The 20,252-nt window shown below is 34.9% G+C and overlaps 1 protein-coding gene across 4 annotated transcripts in view; it reads left to right on the forward strand.

Annotated features, from left to right (window-relative positions):
* The window catches only part of AP3B1 (adaptor related protein complex 3 subunit beta 1), a 143,879-nt gene that overhangs the window by 72,933 nt on the left and 50,694 nt on the right, over window positions 1-20,252 (forward strand). For 2 of the 4 annotated variants that reach the window (XM_085322106.1, XM_085322108.1), the window contains exons 15-20: window positions 3,045-3,221; window positions 8,740-8,926; window positions 9,857-9,987; window positions 12,277-12,397; window positions 13,812-13,965; window positions 16,715-16,886. In XM_085322106.1, the coding sequence (XP_085178232.1) occupies window positions 3,045-3,221; window positions 8,740-8,926; window positions 9,857-9,987; window positions 12,277-12,397; window positions 13,812-13,965; window positions 16,715-16,886 (942 nt within the window). The remainder of the gene's footprint in view (window positions 1-3,044; window positions 3,222-8,739; window positions 8,927-9,856; window positions 9,988-12,276; window positions 12,398-13,811; window positions 13,966-16,714; window positions 16,887-20,252) is intronic. The other 2 variants (XM_085322107.1, XM_085322105.1) reach the window with 1 other exon arrangement.

Raw genomic sequence — 20,252 nt, forward strand, 5'->3', positions numbered from 1 at the left:
GAAAAAGAAATCTGAAAATATTATGTGATTTTGACCCCAAACGAATCCAGTGACACGGAAATGTTGGGTTCATCAGTTCCACATATACTTTTCATTAAAATGGCTTCCACTCAGGGTTTGATTCAAAAAGTCTTTAATTGATATTGATTCTTCTTGCACAAAACTGTGTTTAATATATACAGTATTTACATAGTAAGCTAACCATCTGGTAAAAGGGAGAGTCTCATGAGATACTTCATCTCTTCTGTCCTCACCATTTTTCAAATTAAGCTTTGTTCTAGTTTGTTTATTTTGAACTCTAAAAATAAATTGTTACTGTAAGAGCAATATTTTACAAACCTGCTTAATGTAGTAGGAAAGACTTGAAAGAACAGAACAGTGTGCCTTTAAATATTTCATTGTATTTCTAAAGTGTAGGCCTGGTTTTAGTTAGGAGAAGTGCAAGATTGAAGTTTGTCATCGATAATTAATACTGTTTTTTAAATTGGTCTACCCTGTAAGCTRTATTTGATTTATAAAAAGATACTAATAGGATGAAGCATGTTTCTAGTAAGCTGCTACCTCAACTGGTTTAGTTCATGATCTCTTGTAGAATTCTAATTTTTTAACAAGTCTGTAATGAAATATTTAAGAAAAATAAATCTAGCATAACTGAAATCTGAAGTTGCCCATATATTCTTATTTAGAGGTATCTTTCTGTACTGCAGGCAACTTGAACTGCTCCAATACTGGAAAATTTAATGTACCACTCAATTACTATTCTTTAGCCCAATTTAAAATAATAGATTGGGAGTGAGGTCTTAATGCAGTGTAACCTTTGGAACATTAGAAATAACCTCTTTCCCTTCTGAAATCAGTGTACAGTAATGGCATCAGTCTCACCGTATTGCAGACGAACATTTTCTAACTGTGTTTAAATTTTTTACATTTAGCAATTGCTCAGTAGCATGTTCCCTTCTCTTATCCTATAGGTTCCAAGACCATTTAGATATTTTTTGTCAATACTGAAAAAAAAAAAATATATATATATATATATATATATATATATATCCGATCAGAACTTATGTTTATGTATGTTATATTTCTAAGTTATGGCAGTCTTATTTGTTTTTGTAAGTAAATTGTCTCTATGTTAAATACTTTTCAGTGTTTGTTTCTAGCGTTTATCTCTCTTGAAGTGTAATTATTATTTATTATTATTATTATGGTAATTTTGTCTTTCCATGATCTGTTTGTCTTCTCTTCTAGTAGAGTTAATCCTTTGTTTTCCCCATGACACACACACCAAACAGTACGTGCCAAACGTGTACGTTTGCAACAGTGTGAAGAATAGAGCAAAATATTGTTAGGTTGACTTTATTCAATGCTGTTTCCAAACCTTTTTTAGCAACAGATCATTGTTAATCATTGAATTTCTTGTAAAAGAAGTCGTCATTTCTTTAGCATGATTCAGTGGGCAATTTATAGGGGCTTGTGGACTATGGTTTGGGAAGTGCTATCTTGCGTTTTGGTGATTTACTTGCACTTATGATGCTTTTGAGTTACATTTATAAAAGGTTACTTCCATATTTTAAAAGTATACAAGATAAGATACTTAACAGTTGTTTTCTGTTGTTGTTTCCCATTGTAATTCTGCCACATGTATATTCAGATAGTAATTTTTGACATATACTGGAAAAGATATTAAAATATAGAGATTGCATGGTAAGAATTAGTGCTCTGAGAACCACAAGGCTGAATTTCTCAAGCTTACCCATTCCAATGATTTTTACCTAACGCAGAACTCTCACTGACTTAAATGTGAGCTTTTTTTAAAAAACACCATGTATTATAGTGATGGAAGGTATTAGTACATTTTTTTTTCTTTGAAAAAAAAGTGCAGCAAAAAATTACTTGAAATTGAAGTTAAAGTTGGAGGCTTTCCTTTGACATTTCTTTTTCAAAGTACAGTCAATTATTTTTCAGGAGAGAACATTCAGGATTATTTTCCCTAATATTTCACTGTAGTGCTCTCAAGACATGCTTCATGCACCCTCAAGAATTTTCATTTCATGTACTTTCCTCCCTTCTTGAGAGGAAGGTGAATATTGCATCTTGRAGGTGTATATGTATCATAGATGCAATTTCTAATTTGATCATTGTGTAGCATATAGGATAACCTTCCTTTGAGAAGAGTGTATGTGTGTTTCTTCATCTAACTCCTGCCTACTTGTAGCCCAGTTCTGCATGGAGCCTGAGCTTCAGCTTCCTTCTGTGGTGTTTCGTTCCGCTTTTCATCTGACTGCGGCAGTATTTTGCTTACACCGTGTACTGCAAGTTCATCTGACAGCTACTACTTCAGTTATTCTATGAAATACAGTTGAGTAGCACCAAAGGAATAAGACCTGCTAAAGTTTCTGATCATAGTGTTTTAATTAAGGGAGGATTAAAAAAAAAACCTTTCAAGTCTTACTCAAAAATAGGGAAAACAATTTTTGAGCTCTTGTTTCTCTTTAAATAGAACTTTAAAAATGAAGGAACGCTGGCAATTGTCTTATAATTTTTACTTCTTAAGTAGATGAGCAGGAGTTGAGGAAGCTGTATGGTTGGCAATCATTTCTGTATTAATATTTGTCACAGAAGGTGTTGTGTTTCAACATGGTGTTTAACATAATCAAATGGCAAGAACTCCGGTCCCGTCTCGGAGACTTGGATTCTCTTCCCAGCTGCCACCAACCTGAACTATGCGCAGGAACAAATTGTATCTTTGTGTATCTGTTTCTGTTCTACTCTTTTTTTTTTTTTTTTTTTTTTCCCCAACAACTTGGAATGTTTTTTGGGGGGTGAGAGGGAGTGGGGGGCGCAAGATCTGCAGCTTCCAAATGTAGGTGCACTCTGTCTACCATAGAAGATGTGATGGATAATATTTAGTTTGGGTATTCATTACTTGCATGGCAATTGTGTTTAAAAATATTTTGTTTAATTTGTTACTGAATACATACATGCACAAGTACGCAAGAAGTTTTTGTGAATTTATTCACTTACAGCATTTAATATTTTCTCAGGTGCCAGTGGCAAGGGCAAGCATTCTCTGGCTCATTGGGGAGTACTGTGAACGAGTTCCAAAGATTGCACCTGATGTTTTGAGAAAGACAGCCAAGAGCTTCACTAATGAAGATGACCTTGTAAAGTTGCAGATCTTAAATTTGGGAGCAAAACTCTATTTAACAAACTCAAAGCAGGTAAGGCTAGTGTTGAATACACATATGTGTGTATTTACAGTCACGGTAGTCGCTGTGCATTCCATATGGACCAGTGGAAGTTTCTTTTATATAAAATAATTTAAGTTTGTTCATGTTATTCTGCAAAAAACCCCTGAACTTCAGTTTTCAAAAATGCAGCAGATTACTTGGTATTTCTTGGATATGTACTGAATTGTAAATATTCATATATTGATGAGATCACTTTTTTTAACCTCCTTATTGAGAAAATCTTTTAAATTTTTTTTTCACATAAATTGCACAGATTGGTGGTTCTCAAACTGATTTATTGTTGTCTGGACTAAAAAGCAAAATTTTCAGTGGACTGCTGTCATTTTGGATCTTTGTTAGCCACTTTTAGTCTAATTCAGTCAGCTGGTGATACAGATTGTTGGTGTGATATCTGAGTCAGAATGACTGACCATATACTTATGTGGGCAGTGTGGGAGATGGGTTGTCTTACTGTTTATTCAAATCAGAATTTGCTTGTATTTAGCTCAGAATAGCTAAAAAGAGATGCCATCAAAAGGCCTCTTAATGTTTTTTAGTTGGTGCTCATCTTAAAGATAGTGCTTTCCTTTTTTCTGTATTTCTTATAATTTTGCTTTGCCTTGTGAAGGTAGTGGTTTTTGATCCTCTGTAGTGATAAAGATAACCTTAACAATGTCAGATAATACAAAAAGATGAACTTAGACCTGCCAGAATCTCAAGGCTGCTGAGAGCAGTAGCTGAGAGGTGCCAACTGCTTCATTCCTCTCAATGACAGCATAGTGATCTCTGTCAGTCTGCAGCTATGGAATATAACATTTTGACACTATTTTTTCACTTGAATTCCAGTTATTACTGTAAAAGGCTGTAAAACCCAAGATATTTTCCCAAATGTAGAATGAAAATACTGTCTGAGATGTATACACTTTCCTAGATGACTAGGCCCTTCTATTTTACAGCAAACTGAGCAACCTGAGATCTTGCACCTGCACAACTAAGTTGTGTCTTCTCTTTCCTTGGTAGGTAGCTTCAACTACAGACTTGACAGTTTTTGTGTGATATCTGGATCAGTGAGACTGTATGTCGTAGGGTACGTAGGGAATGAACTGGCTTGGCATTCATTCAAATAAGAGGCTGCTTGTCTTTTGCTCAGAGAGTCTAAAATGAGGCAGCAACAAAAGGTGATTACTTCCTCTTTCTGTCCGTGCTCATCTTGATGAAGATGCTAACTGAGTTGAGGAAAGACTGGTTTGGTTATCTTCATAGTCTCATATTGGCCCATCATGTAATATTCAACTAACTGTGCCAGGTGGCCAAAATTCCTTGGTTTGAAAGGAGATTGTAGTTTTTGTGATCTTTTCCCACTTTTGCATGATCTTAATACAGTTTAAACATTCATTGAAAGTGTTCCATATCCTTGGAGACAAAAAAGGGGCTGATAAAGCTGAACAAACTGTGTCTCCTGAGGTACTTGCTACATGATGAATTTCGTGGAAGGGTGCTTTCCTTCTGGCAGTAATTTTAGTTTAGTGAGAGATAAGTTGTCTCCTCAACTAATCAAATTATTTATATACAAAATTCTACTGGAGTAGGTTGATGATCTGACTTGGTTCAAAGCTCTTTCCAAACTAGGATGTGAAATTTTGCCTTTAGGATCTCTACCCTGGCAGCATTCTTCCTGTATGTATGTCCTTATTCCCAGGACTAAGACTCTTCTGTACCCATTCAGTATTAAAACATTTATTTCTGGAATTTCCAAGAAGTCCAGCTACTTTTCATCCTAATCCTCAGACTTGGAAACAAAGCTTCTACATCTGGCTGTGCAGTTGTCAGTCTGACTGTCTATCCTCCATCTTTGTTTCCACCATTCTACTCCTCAGCGTTTTTTTTTTTTTTTTTTTTGAATCCTTTGCAGTTTCTTCCAAAGTCAGTGGAGCTGTGAAAATCTCAAAGATAGTGTCACTTTATTTAAAAAGTAGTGGTGGCTGAAAAACAAAGAAAGGAAGGAAGGAAAACAGCGTTTTTTCCCCCAAATGAGGGAAAGGCAGCAAGTAAAACTCATCTTTAAAAACTTAGAGAAAAGCACAAAATTTTGAAGGAAATAAAACTTTTTTTTTTCACTTTCCATGGAGTATCTTATTTGTTTTTGCCATTGATTTTCTTACTCATATATTCAAATATTTAACTAAACACATTTTTGGGAATACTTTAAAAAAAATCAGGATTTTTATAAATATATATGTACACACACATATATATATACATACATATATATACACACACACACACACACACACACACACACACACACACACACATATGTGTGTGTGAGAGAGAGTTTTCAATAATAATCCTTCTTTTAGCCTTGTGCTTACCCCCTGAATTTTTAAAGGTTCCTTATATTTTAAGGAAGATCTTCAAGTTCTATCCTGTTTGGGTAGATAGCAAGTAAGAACAGGCTTTCTAGTTGTCTGGGTTGTTCAGTAAACTGCTTTATGAATATGCTCGACAACTGTCCAAGGTGCATTCATTTGAAACAGTTTTGCAGAAAACACATGAACTGTTTTTTTACTATGTTAACAGGAAGGGAAAAAGGGGTTTCAATGTGTTTCTGTTGTGTAACATGCAACTTTTTCCAGTGTGACTTCTACTAAGTAGTCCTAGTACACGTACAAATATTCTCTCAAACACAGTTTAGCCCAATCTTCTTGTCAAAAGCAACTAAATATGTAGAGTCGATTACTGCAGGCTAACGATGCCAAAGAAAGGATAGATAGCTGTTGCTATCATATTGCTGTAGAACCTCATCCTTTGAGATTTTTATTATAATGTTGTTCAAATGGGGATCTACCAAAAAGCTAACTATTAAATTAATAGGACTATTGCTACTAGAAAGTTCTAGAAATGTTACTGAGGGGTGACTTGAAATGTACTTCTCACRTGGGCCTATTCAATAAGTACAAACAGTCTTAGTAGATGCTAACACTGGGGGGAATAAAAGAGATAGTACGTCTGTGTAAAGAGCATGTCCAGAGAGCAAGTGATGCTGGTATTTGATATTATAGGTACCAGATCTGTATATCACACTTGGTCCTGCTGTGCTSTGAAGTAGTCACTGTGTGCAGCCTCTGCCATATTTCACTGGATTAACTTGCTTGCTCAAATAAATCTCAGCTTCTTATGGATCTTCCTTTTTTGGCAAAGGTGATGGGTATTCATTAATTTATTTTTTAATTTTAATTAAAATTAATTGTTTCTGTTAGCTACATCCATGTAGAAAAGCTTCGATTGTTTAGTAGCATTGCCATAAGACAGGAAAAAAGTAGCATTTTCTTGTTTTCGTGAAAACTATTTAAGCTATTTGTGATACTTGAGAGGAAACTTCTTGTAGATATGAAGCATTCTTCCCTAACATTTATTATTATTATTATTTTAAATAGAGGATATGGAAAAGATATTTTGGGGGAGAGGAGGAGGAGGAAGAGAGAGGGGAATGTGGAGGGGGTGACTCCATAAAGAAAATGCAGCCTTTCAGGATCGCATCTCATCTCATTCCATCTATACTCATGGAAAAAGTGCCTACCATGGTAGGCAGGCCCTCAACTTTCTGCCATCCCTATAGCAATTTGCCAGCAAACACAACTGTGTCCTGTGATCCGTTCTGCTGAGGCTTCTGCCATGGCGCGAAGGAGGTTTGTTCTGTTTTACAGAGAAGTGATGGCAAAGGCTGCTGCAAGTGTCCCTGGTTTTGTTTAATTCAGGCTACTTTTCCACTTCCATTCAGATAAAATAGCATAAGCCCTGCATGAGTGCAGATTACATATATTCTGTCTGATGTAGTTGTTTAAAATTTTATACCTTGRTATAGAAATGGCTGCCAGTAAGCTACAAAATGTGTAGGAAGGTATTTCCCTTTCCCAGAGCTAATACAGTACCTTGCAGATAAAGTATTTTTTCATAGAACCATCCTTGGATAGCAGAGAGGAAAAAGAATTAAGGAAAAAAGTGTTTCACTGAAAGTTTTTCATATTTTTAACTGTACTTCTAACATTATTCAAATGTAATATGCCCTATTTCTTTAAATCTTTGGTACCACGGGGCATTTTGGGAAATGCTTGCATATGTTGAATTATATGCAGTTAAAATTAAAACCTATTTCTTTTGTTTACCATGTATTTAATTTATGGCAGTAGAAATATTCTGAAGTAGTATTTTTACGTTGATAGAAAAACCAACTTGCATCCTCGAGGTGGAAATTATTAAACCAAAATTTTTATTAAACTATTAACTGAATTATTAAACTTTCTTTAGCAAATTTTACAATACACAATTGACTAAATTTCTTAGATATTCACATAATTGAAACTGCTATTTTTATAACATAGCACAATTAGCAAGCAATATTGATGTAAAAAATATACATAGGATGATTAGTATAAAGAAAAAAATCCTCTTTGACAATGCATTTTTAACCCTGTTTTATTCATCCATTCTGTGTTGGTAAACTAAGAATATACTTTCTTATGTCAGATGATTTTTACCCTTTTTCCTATTTGCTTGGATAATGTCAATATGAGCAAAACAGCATACTACTTCCAAAGCTGTTTAATGGATACAAGTCTGTTCAGCATTATTGTTCTTCTTACTGTATTTCTAAGGTACCAGAAAGTCATCCTTTTTTTTTTTTCCTCCCCAGATTTTAAAAATTAAACTGAATTATTAAAATTATTTAATACATGTTAATATTCTCCGACATCAAATTAGGAAATCCTATTATGCTGTAAAAAGCTGTGATAATATAAGTTGCTCTCTTACATAAATAAATAAATGACCGATATTACCAGAGGCTTTAAGCTCCAAGAAAAAAAATGGAAGAAGTCTTTTATCCTGGTTTTTAGAGGGCATCAGCAGCTTGCTTTTATGAAAAAGTAACAGCTAAATGCACTGCAAATAATTTGCAGTAATCCAGTTCAGTGATTCATGTGTCTGCTTTAATGGGTCATAATTCAGGATAAAGTAACTGAGTGCAGTCAGAGTGCAGACACTGCTTATGCCAGGGACAGTATCTCTTCATAAAACACACCTCAGCAGAAGCAGTTTGCCAGCCCCCTAATACCCTCTGATGTTTTGATGTCCTGCATATTTTTCCGATTAAGTTTTGAGTGCCATGTTTTTAGTTGTATTTCCACATTCATTATCCTCACGTAGACCCTTCAGCGGGTTTGCCATATATGATTATTTTTTTAATGATGCCTTTCTTTCCACTTCAGCAGTTTAATAATCTAGCACATGGCTGCTTCTCAGTGCTCAGCATTCACCTCCCCAATACAGAAGAGGACATGTGCTTTGGCTTCAGAATTCCATTTGCAGCTTTAGAAATGCATATTCCCTGTGGAACAACATTTGTTTGACATAACCATTCATTTTTATTACCTCTTTAAATATGTTTATCCAGAGTTATCAATAATCATAAATAACTTGTATTCTGTTCTTGTCCTGTTTTTTTCCACAGACAAAATTGCTTACCCAGTATGTATTAAATCTCGGCAAGTATGATCAAAGCTACGACATCAGAGACCGTACAAGATTTATTAGGCAGCTTATTGTTCCGAACGAGAAGAGTGGAGCTTTAAGCAAATATGCCAAAAAAATATTTCTGGCACAGAAACCTGCCCCGTTGCTTGAGTCTCCTTTTAAAGGTACAACCACCAAAATCATTTGGTCTAAACACATTGTGTAAAGGAACGTGGCAGCATATTCTGTGCTCACCAATTGTGTCACTTAGCAAATAGAAGTGATTAATATGCAAGATCCTCGCTGCACTTACTCGCTTTTCAGCGAGCAAGGTCTATATGTTGCATGCACATTGCATTTATCTGATGATAATYCCAGACAAACTGATCCATTTCTGCTCATGTTGATTTTAAATTTGATTCAATTAACACCAGGGGTGTCTTTCAAGAAAAAATATACTTTCATTTAGAAAAACATCATTAGTCTTTTAACTAGTCTTTAATAGAAGATTGTTAATGTGGCTACTGTAAATGCTTTATGAATCTCAGTAGATTAGATTTTTATTATTTTTTTCCAAAGTGAGATTTTTCCTTGTGCATTTTCTTGTTTTTCAGAAATAAGAACTMCTGTCTGTCTTCTCAGGTTAAAAGGTTATCAGGTTATCTCAATTAAAAATGCCGTGTTACTATGATGCTTTGCAATTTTAATTTTCATACTAACTTAATCCTGGTTTTGAAGCTCTGAAAGCAGGTCCATTTTGAAGAAAAACTATTAAAATTCTGGATGTGTTTGTGCCAAGACATGTATATGGATTGTTTAACTGTGCTGTCATTCTTAATATTCACAGTAAAGTAATTTTTAGAGAAGCTACATTTCAGAGCAACACCTCTAAACACACTGACTGATTAGCTTTTTTATTGACCATTATGGGGGAGATTATTGTAATCTATGGACTGAAATCAGTTTTTTGACCTATGAAGAGCTTCCTAGTTTATATTTATTCCATGACATTTGAGGTAATATAATGCCAATTACCTTTAGCCCTGATTAAGATTGCTCTTTGTGGTAGAGCTCACRTTGTTGGTCTATACCTCCCCTCCCCCCTTTTTTAATAGCTCGGGATCACTTCCAGCTCGGCACCCTGTCGCACACGCTGAACAGTAAAGCCGCTGGCTATCTGGAGCTGTCTGACTGGCCAGAGGTGGCACCCGACCCAGCCCTGCGCAACGTCGAAGCCGCGGAGGCGGTACGTTGACATCACTGAAAGTAACTTTCCTTAAGGCACTTGTAGGTGTATAGCATTATATTAAAATATAGTTCTTTAAGTTTTAGACGTATTTTTTACTGGAAAATGTTGGTGCACGTGAACGTTGTCTGTTCAGTTTGTTTCAGCCTATGCTGGAAACGGAACATTTTAGTGAAAAGAAACGGGAGCCGTCTTGCGGGTTTTTGAGTTTTATGGGCTGCCTCTACCTCCGTCATAGCTTAAATACCTTTCTTGCCCTCCATCTCACTTTTGGTACCATGCATCTTTTCTGGCCTGTGCAGTGGGTTGCTAATTGCAGTTAATGGTGAGAATTGCTGGAAAGTCAAAGCARGAGGTGAGCAGAGGTTTGGTAGCGTACAGGTGCTTAATCAAATCCAGGTTTGAAGGGGGGAAGAAATGGTAGTATAAAGAGAAGCAGCAACAAGGGAAACAATCATTTATGTTTCACAGTGTAAAGATCAGAAGAGAGCAGGTTTGGCATTTTAGATTGTCAGAACAGAATTCGCWAAGTTTTTATAGAGAGCAAATGGCAGCTGTTTGTGTGCTAGCAGTTTGGTGTGACAGAGCCAGTCTTCTGCCTACAGAGAACTTCTTGTTACTAGATTGCAAACTCTGTGGCAGAGTTGTGCCCTGGTACAGGAGCTGTGATTTATRCATCAGGAACCAGAGTCCTCATAAAAGTAGGTGAAAGCTATTGAACTGCAACAGAAGCTGAAATGTGTATATGTATAATATACAGTAATAATATAATGTATAATATACCATGATGATGATACTACCAGAGATATGCTGTTGTAACAGATAAAACCAAAAAAGAGTATAGTCCTTGTCATGAGCAACTTCTGCTCTAATTTGCACATAGAGTAATTTGCAGTTAAGGTAGTAGGAAGAGAATGGATAGCGAAAACTTTAAAATAGAAAACCGCCCCAAAAAACAGATGTATATGTAGAGGCCAGTACATAGAATGATGTGGTAGAATAGGCATTTCTCCTTAGTAGGTTAATATACTTGCTTACCTTCYTATATGCACTTCAGAAAAAAAGATACTTGTCTACAAAATTCCAGAAGCTGATATAAGGAGAGTCTGAAGGAAATCAGCTCTAGGAGGGTATTATAAAAGAAGGAGTTGCATAAAATAAGGTGTGGAGGCATCTTCTATCAAGTAAAAATTATTACCTGATGTATTTTCTTGCTGGAGTTGCAGGAAATTGGTCAAATGGAATAACGTCTGTCTGTAACATAGGAGGAAACATCTACCCCCAGCCATTTAAACCTCAAAACAAGCACAGAAGTCCTTTCCCCAAGGTTTTTTGTCAAAATATTTCCCTTTGGAGAGGGCCTCACTGTCAATAAGTTTATGGTTTCTCTAATGCTGTATGTGCTTATACAATGTATATGAGTGAGTCTGAATTGTTAAGCTGCAATCCAGTATTAAGTTGTCATTCATATCCAAAAGAATCTTGGCTTTCTAAWTACTAATTGTTAGGTAGAAAATTGTAAAGCTTGCATAGCTTTTGGCATTTAAGAGGCCGGTGTTTCTAGAGCCATTCACCATTCAAGCTCATTGTTAGGGCTCTTTTCAAAAGTTTTGTTCCAGATCACAGCTGTCACTGAGGCAGACCTGTATCAATCACTCTGATAACGATATCTACCTATTTGGTTTTTCTCCTGGTCTGAGTTCATGGCCTTCTACTGTAGGCTTAAAGGAATGGCAGAGGAGTCTGGCCAAAGCATTATTGCAGTATTCTGATCTTCTCTTGGTTGTGAGAAAAATTCTCACTTTGAGAATTGCAAATGAAGTGAAATATGATTGCCCTGCACATACTGGAGCTTCTACTGTYTGCTGGATTTACCAATGTTTTCACCTTTAAAATTTGGGATGATAAAGGTGGTGACTAGCTGTATTTGCCCTTTGTTCACTTCAGTCCAGTGACAGGCTAAACTGAGCTACATCCAGAGATATAGCCCTCAGACTTCAGGTTCTTTGGCATAGAAATTTATTTATGGTTACTGACGCTTTTAATCCACCTTAGTAAATCTTCTGGCCTCTCTAATAGACATCTCACCTTTTATAGGTATGTGCAAAACTTTTAGTGCTCCTAATTGTGTAAAATAATAGGAAGTTTAATAGTTTCTTTCATCTTGCTGAGAACATTTATTTAGAAACTGCCTAATACTACTACTGCAGGAGTTATTCTTTGCCACAATGTGCATCTATTTTTATATTTCTGACCGTAAAGTAAACGTRAGTTAAAATTTATTTACAGGCAAAAGAATGGACTGTATTTCTAGGTAAGACAAAGAAAGAGAAACCTCCTGAAAAGTTTTACTCTGAATCAGAAGAAGAGGAAGATGAATCTGCCAGCACCAGTGCAACAGGTACAACAGGTAGATATTGCAAGAGTAACTTACATGTCCATAGCRTAGACAACTTTATTGTCAGAGCAGGAGTCATTTAAAAAGAAAAAAAAAACACCCTCCCCTCCTGCCCCCCGGTAAAGTTTATATAAAAATAAGGAACTTGAGGAAAAAAGTTATATTCACTGCAAATGTGAACTATCTGATAATTGTGTAATCAATAAATGAATTAGAATTTGMTTTGTTTCCTAGTTAAAATAGCTGGTATTCTATTTTCCTCCAACTTGGTATTTGATAAGTAATGAGGATTTGTTACTCCAGTTAAATCTAAATGCACCTAACATTTTGAGGGAAGAATGCGTACAGTCTTAATTGATGGGAATCATAATCTTGAACTTTTTTTTTAAAGTTTATTGTTGGTGAAGTACTATTTTAATAGCATGTTGCTGTGTTGACAAATGGTCAGACTTAGTTAAATGTATTTCATGAATTTTTAGTAAACTGTGATTGTGTTACAGCTTTACTTTGAATTCCTACACAGTATTGTCTGCTGATTATTGGGGTAATGATGGAGAAGATAACTGGCCTATCAAAATAACTGAGCTGAGGAACTCCTGACCAGTGTCTCACCTAATGCTGGATAGGTAGTTCCCCAAGACTCTTTTGATGTGGTGAAGAACAAGATTCTCACTGGTCCTTTCTAAACTTCAGAGCAAAGGAGGACTACTAGGTGCAGAGTTTAGACAGAGCCAGTGTTTAGCATTGCACACCTAAAAGAAATGGTAGCATTGTGGATGGAACGGAAAAGAGAGACTTTCAGATCTGAAGGTGGAGCTTCTTCCCTCTCACTCCCAAGCTGAGGAAATAAGTAGAGGAAAAGAAGTACTTAAGAATTGTGTCAGGAAATTAATTGTCTAATTGTCTTTGAAACAAGAATATATTCACTTCAGATATCCGAACATTTTGTAACTATAGGATTAATTAGAGGATGCATAATTTGTTTAAATCAGTGGTTTAATCATCATCACTATCAGTATGCAAGAGTAGATTATCTAATTAAGCAATTGGTTTAAAAACAATCTTGCAGTAAAGTGAATATATAGATTAGAGGAATTTGAGGTCATTTCCAACTCCTGATAGTTATATAATTCTGAAGAGAGTGATAAGGATCCGCATTACAACTAATTTATTATTACGAGTTCTAATTTGGTAAAATACCAGACTGTATGCTAAAGATAACAGATTTTAAACCAACAAAAGTTTGTAAATGTTAGGGGAAAGTAATTTTATCATCTGGYTTTTGTCTTGGATAAATAATGCTTAAACTTCCAAGTGGATCTTAAAATGCTAATATATGAGTTATTCTAAAATTAATTTGGATCCTGAAATTAAAAATTATGTAAAATATTTAGAAAAAAAATGTGAAAGAGTTTTTTTGTGTCAGAGAGCGAGTCTGGCAGTGAAAGTGAGAAGGAAGATGAGGAAGGCAGCAGTGATGAGAGTAGTGGGAGTTCCTCTTCCAGTGAAGAATCAAGCGACAGTGAGTCAAATGGCAAAGAAAGTACAGTAAAGAAAACATCTAGAACTGCTGAGAAAAGGTAGGTCGTGCATGTGTGTTTAAAAAAAAATTCTTTTGATGTTACTAGGCTTTAGAGTACTGTTGCTGTAARCAGTCTGCTAAGCATTCAATTAGTTCGGGTTTTTTAAAACTTGTATATGTTTTCTACCTATATGTATTTAGTATGTGAACTGAGATCATGTTTTCATTAATAAGACTACTCTTATGTTTGGAGTTAATTTCTGACTTCAGTAAAATTTTGGGTGGCTTTCTGAAAATTGATGTAACCTTGGGAGGCTGAATTAGTGATCAAACAGTTGTATGAAACACTTAATTACCTTTTGCAGCAATTTTGCTGAGAGCTAAAATTAAGTCCTTCAACACTTTGCCATTATGTAACTAAGACAATTGATTTTTCTAAATAATGTTATATTAAAAAGATTATGATCCAAATATTAGAGGCAAGGGCTGTGAAGGGAAACGGTCATAAGATATTTAAGTGTTAGCGCTTTTTAAGATTGCCCATTATCAACAGCATTATCATGTATTAAAGTATCATTAAAATTTTGAGTAATTGGGGCTAATACCTTGGATTGTAGGAGTCTGTTTCTTCCACTGCTGTCAGCAAGTGGCCTCTGCAGACATGATCGCCCTTTACTCTGTAGTCTGCTGCCAGCTCACTTGATGAGTTTGCAGCTCAGCTCAGTCGTGGCTGACAACGCTGATTGGGGCGCAGTACGCACTCTGCTCCTTTTATTACAGACAGTAATTAAAGCAGCTCGCCTTGCCACTTCCATAACAAACACAGCATAATGCCCTAATTATGACTTTATTAATTTAAGTCAGGTTTTAATGATTTTAAAAGTGATTTATATTGTTTTTCCTGTTCAGAACAAATGAAATCTGTAGGTTAAATTAATACAGGCTTTTCATCATCGCAAAGTTAAAAAGCTAGTTACCAGTAAATTCTTTTCATTAGAATAACATCTGAAATTTTAAGCAGAAAGGTAAACAATAATTACCCATCAGAACTGGCTGATGTATAGTGAAGTCATATTTTGTTGTTTTATCTTCAGATCTTATTTTCAAGAGAAGCTATGTGTTTTGAGCAGCAACTTGCTTTACAGATAAAAAAGATTTAATGGATTCAGAGTGGCTTATTTGTTGATGCAGCAACAGCTATTCCTATTCAGTGATAAGAAATGTTAACAATTTTGTTACTACCTGCATAGGAGTAGTGAAGGAGAAACTTTAAATAAACATTTGTGGATTTTATTTGTTTTTCTCAGTGACCTCATATAGATTGTTAATGAAATGCATGTTTGTCATGCTACAACTTAATTTCAATATTTCTTGTTTTTCATCATGATTTTAACATCAGATAGGCTGCATGACTGTGACATGTACTCCTGTTTCATTTTTAGATTCTTAAACTTTGCTGTTTTCAGAAAAAATCTTTTGACTATTAAAATTTAGTTTTTAGATTTCAACTTTAATTACATGAGTGGGGCATTGTTATTGTGGATTAATTTTTAATATTTTTTTTAATAATTATCATCACATTTGTTAATTCCATCCTAGAAAATTATTGGGAAGAACAAAATGTTCCCCCTAACTTTCATTCTATTATATTTTTCAATTTCGCTTCCCTGTATTTTTCCTTCGTAAAATAGTTGTTGTCTGAAACAGTATCACAGCATAGTATATTCTCTTATACTGCTCATAAAGCTAGTCAAAAATGTGTAACAACTTAATTTGAGTCCAAAGGGACTCTTAATAGTCAAGTGGTCTGGGTTTGTTTAATTACCATTGACCTTGTTACTCTTAAAGCATTTTAGTATCCAATTTATTGTCTTGAGGAGGAAGCTGAATCAGGTAGTGCATGAAACACCTGATTTCAAAGTATAAATTGATTGCCTGCAGGGCCAAGAGAGGATGTTTTATTTCTATATGCAATACTAATTTATTTGCCCCATGATAACTATTAAAAAACAGTTTTTATTTCCAGTGGTGTTTCTAGCTAGTAACTCCCTCCCGAGACAAGACTAATATACTAATTTGTAGTGATGCTATTACTAAAAACAAATAGAGCAGATTTTATAATATTTTGTAGCTCTTAATATTGACAACATAATCCAGCATTGCCTTGGTAAACAGAATTGCACTGTATGAAGAATACTGTCCCTTGAAGTCTGTAAGTCTGCCAGCTGCAAGCTGCTCTGTGACCGAAGGGGTCAGAATATAACACTGCAGTAGCACTTTTCTATAAACTTTTTAATGTGTTGAAATATTTATAGATATTGTAAGCCTTTTTTCTAGATGGATTGATTTATAAGGATTCATATCCAATTCAAATCCATGTATTGATTTTAAAAAGGGATGTTATTTTGCAAAAGTCATATAAACCCATCAAGATTTTATTAATCATAGATGGAGTAGTTTGAAAGTTCCTTTATGTAAAAGGATGCCCGCACTTCTTTCTGAAATGTCACAAGTTTAATGCACACAGATGTTAATATTTTCATCTGACCTTTTCCCCTTTTTAGATTATATATGATGATGTATTGTGTAATGTGATAGGAAGATTTTGTGTTCACTTAAACCCTGCCATTTCTGTTTTCTCAGCCAAGTTTCCATTATCATGAAGGAATATTAAATGACTTAAAATTAATTTATTAAAACTTCAAAATCTTAATGTAGAATGCAGTACTTCCTAAGCACATTTCTTTGGTGGTTCTAAGTTGTATCTTTTTAAAAATGTATATATATTTTTATATTTTTATATGTAGTGATTCAGAGGACATTAAAAAGAAAGCAAAGGGGATCAACAAGAAAAACGCATCCAGTTCCTCTGATTCTGAGTCCAGTTCATCAGAAGAAAGTTCTTCAGACTCCAAGTCAGAATCAGACCCTAAAAGTGACTCTGAGTCTGGAAAATCTGGAAGAGCTACCTCTAGTAAGGTAAAACATGAAAAAAACAAATGTTTTAAAATATGAAAAGATGCATGTAACCATCAATGCATGTTTCTTTCTGGGAGAATGGAGAAAGAAAGAAAGAGACCTAAAGCAACTTTTAACCTATTGCCTTCTACAAAGCAAAACAAAAGATAAGGTGAGATTATAACACGTCAGAACTGGAAATACGTTTGTCGTTTGGTGGTTGTTTTTTGCCCAAATACCACGTTGGATAACAGAGCTAATGTCAAAGTTTTTCTAATCCGGAGACCAAGCTGAAATTTACCAAAAAATGGTTGCACAATGAATGTAACCTAAATCCTCTCAGCATAAACGCCTGTGATATTAGATGAATTCATTCTTCCAACAGTTTACAGCCTCTCATGTAAGCACAGTATTTTTTCACCAAAAAATAATAAGTACTGTGACCCGCTTAGTTCTGGGCAGCCGCTACAAAGCCACGTTCAAGCGACAGCGTCCTCTCTCTCTGCTGCCTCTGTCCATTTTCCTTGGGACACCTGGGGCCATTGCTCATGGTTTCTTTCACTGCAGTATCTAAACTACTGATTCTTTCACAGGGAATGGGAAGACTGTTGTCATTAAGAAGCTTTTTGTATTTTAAAGCAGCAAAATTTGAGCAGTCAAGAGAATGTGTGAAGTCAAAAGTACTGAATAATAAGGGAAATGGAGGGTTCAAGAAGCTTGGGATTGTTTCTATGAAGTTAACGAAAAATTATCAAGCACATGAATCTTAACAACAAGAAAGTTGCAGGAGTGGTCTTAAAGTCTTACTTGATTAAAAAGCACCTGAAAAGCAATTCAGTAGGAAAAATGAGAGTTTGAGTACTCGCCATAACAGTTGATCACTTAGAAAGCATAGAAATGAAAAATTGTAAAGCTTTTAAACATCACAAAAATTATTAAAGCAATTAGCAAAGGGTTAATGTGCATGGCAACAAGGAAGGAGGTAAGGAGATAGCATAGAGAATCTATTCAAACCATACTCCTTACATTTTTCTTCCCACTAAAATTGAAATATTAAATGTAGGAGTAAAGAGTGTGGCTGATGGGCTAGTATATGGAAATAATAATGCTCATATATGAAATGCAAAAAAAAAAAAAAGTTTGATGCTCTTGAATGTATAGGATTTTTTCAATGTACTCTATTAATCTCTAGGACCAAAAAGTTGGTTTCCATTTAAGTTTTTTTGGGTGCCTCTTTTTATAATAACCCAGAATGTTTCTGATACTTGATTGCATTCAGAAACTTATTTGACTGGGAGGTGGAGGGGAGAATTTTATGTATTATGTATTTTCAAGCAATATCAGGACAATAGTTGCAGCTAATGGGTCATAACCTAAATGGTCCTTCCAGACTGGAAAGGAAAGCAATAATCAACTCAGATTAAAGGACATTATTGAAAGTCTTGTATTAAAGTGCTTGTGTCAAGGTGTATTTTACAAGAACCACCCACAATTATTTTATTTCCATGAAAATCTTGGCATTTTTCTGCCCTCTGCCTGACTTTTTCCAGGTCACCCAAGAGGCAGACTGTTTCAGCTAGGCCCTCAAAAATGCATATAGTTCTCCTGAAAGGTTTTACTGGAAAAGACATGGCTCATTTTATTCCAGTGAAGGGCCTATTGCAGTGCATTCTTAATTTACTCAGTGTATTTGGGGAGGTGATTCGTTAGGCATTTTTTTCCCCTTGTGAATAAAACTGTAAATATTTTGTGAAATACATATTGACGAGAGGAGTAGTTTTCAGGGTCTGTTTTTAAGTTTGTCAATTTGACACAAATTATGAACTTTGTTACATGGAGAATATTTTGGAGATTGTTTTCTATTCTGTATGTTTGGTTGGATACCAGTGTATGCTTAACAGAATTTCCCTAATGAACAAAGCTTTAAACAGTCACCTGGGCTTTTAATTTGTGCATTTGCTAAAATACAAATAATATGTTACAAAAACTTCAGATTTTTTTTCTGAATAAGTTGCTAATGCTTTCATGTTTCTCTCTAGAAGAATTCATTTTGAAAAAGCTGTCATGCTCTCTGTAATTGAGCTGCAGTGAGTAGAAGAGTCAGTCTCTTGCACTGTGTTATTTTATTTTACTTTGAAATGGTGGATAGAGGTGTTTAGATGCGTAATCTACTGTACATACAAATATTGTAGAACTGAAATGCAGATTTGAGGATGTTGCCTCAAGTAGGTGTGTCTACAGTGGGATTTTTGAAATGAGCTACTGTTGACCTCCTAACACGAGTATAATACAGTCACTCAGCTGTTAAAAACCTGATCCACTATTTAAAAAATATACGAAAACAAATTGTCTGTCTTTCTGCCTGATCTCTTTTCAAGTGCTAACACAATGGAAACAGTGGGTGATCTGTCAATGCATTTGGATTGTCAATGATGGTTTTGTATAAATATTGGAAGGATAAGAAATAAAATTCACACAGCAAAATATGATTTCATCTGCCTTTTCTCTGCAGCTCCATGGCTCATGCTGCGGTGTGAAATTTTCATTTTACACACTTTGCAGGCGGAGCACATGAATTATGCATTGAGCAAGAGAAATCTCCTGCTTCGAGTCCTATATGCATTCACCAGGTTCTATCTCTATTACCAAGATGAATTGCAAATGGAGAAATGTTTGATGGAATATAGCTTAACTTCTTTGTTTAGCATTCAGCTTTTTTGTAGCTGGATCTCTAGGTAGGAAGCTGTTTGGAACTTGTAGTCTTATTTTTAAGAAAGAAAAATGAAAAATAATGTTACAGAGAAATGCCAGACACATCAGAACCTTTTTATTGCCTTGATTTGGAATGCAAGGCTTTTTTCATTCAGTAGAAATATCTATTGGTAATGTTTGCAGTCATTGGCTATTTATTATTCCTAGAAAGCCAATGAATTTTCTTTTCTTTGAAAAAAACAAGGAAAAAAATAATCATGCCTGTAACAGGAAAGACCAATTTAAATTGATTTCTTCAGTGTTTTTTAAAGAAGCATATGCACACCATTATTGTATATGTGCCCATACATTTATGTCTATAGAAATATCCATATAGATATAAAAATATTTGTGTGTTTATATGTATATACTTGCATACTAACAGATCYGTATCTCATAAGTGGCTGAGTATGTTTGACACATTTGGCTGAAGTAGAAAATAAGACTTGATCATACTTTAACATGAGCTTTATCTTGATGTAGTTAGCTTCAAATTCTACATTTCCTGAAAAATAAGGTTGTTTTTTGTTGTGGTTTTTCTTTTTTTAATACAGCAAACTGATTGTACTTAAGTACTATATTCTGATAAGGTTTGTAGTGGAAGCTTTTCTTGCCATGCATTACCTTGAGGTAGTG

The sequence above is a fragment of the Rhea americana genome, unplaced genomic scaffold (assembly GCF_003343005.1).
Source record: "Rhea americana isolate MKP2758 unplaced genomic scaffold, rheAme1 scaffold_74, whole genome shotgun sequence".
In the NCBI taxonomy this organism is placed as follows: domain Eukaryota; kingdom Metazoa; phylum Chordata; class Aves; order Rheiformes; family Rheidae; genus Rhea; species Rhea americana.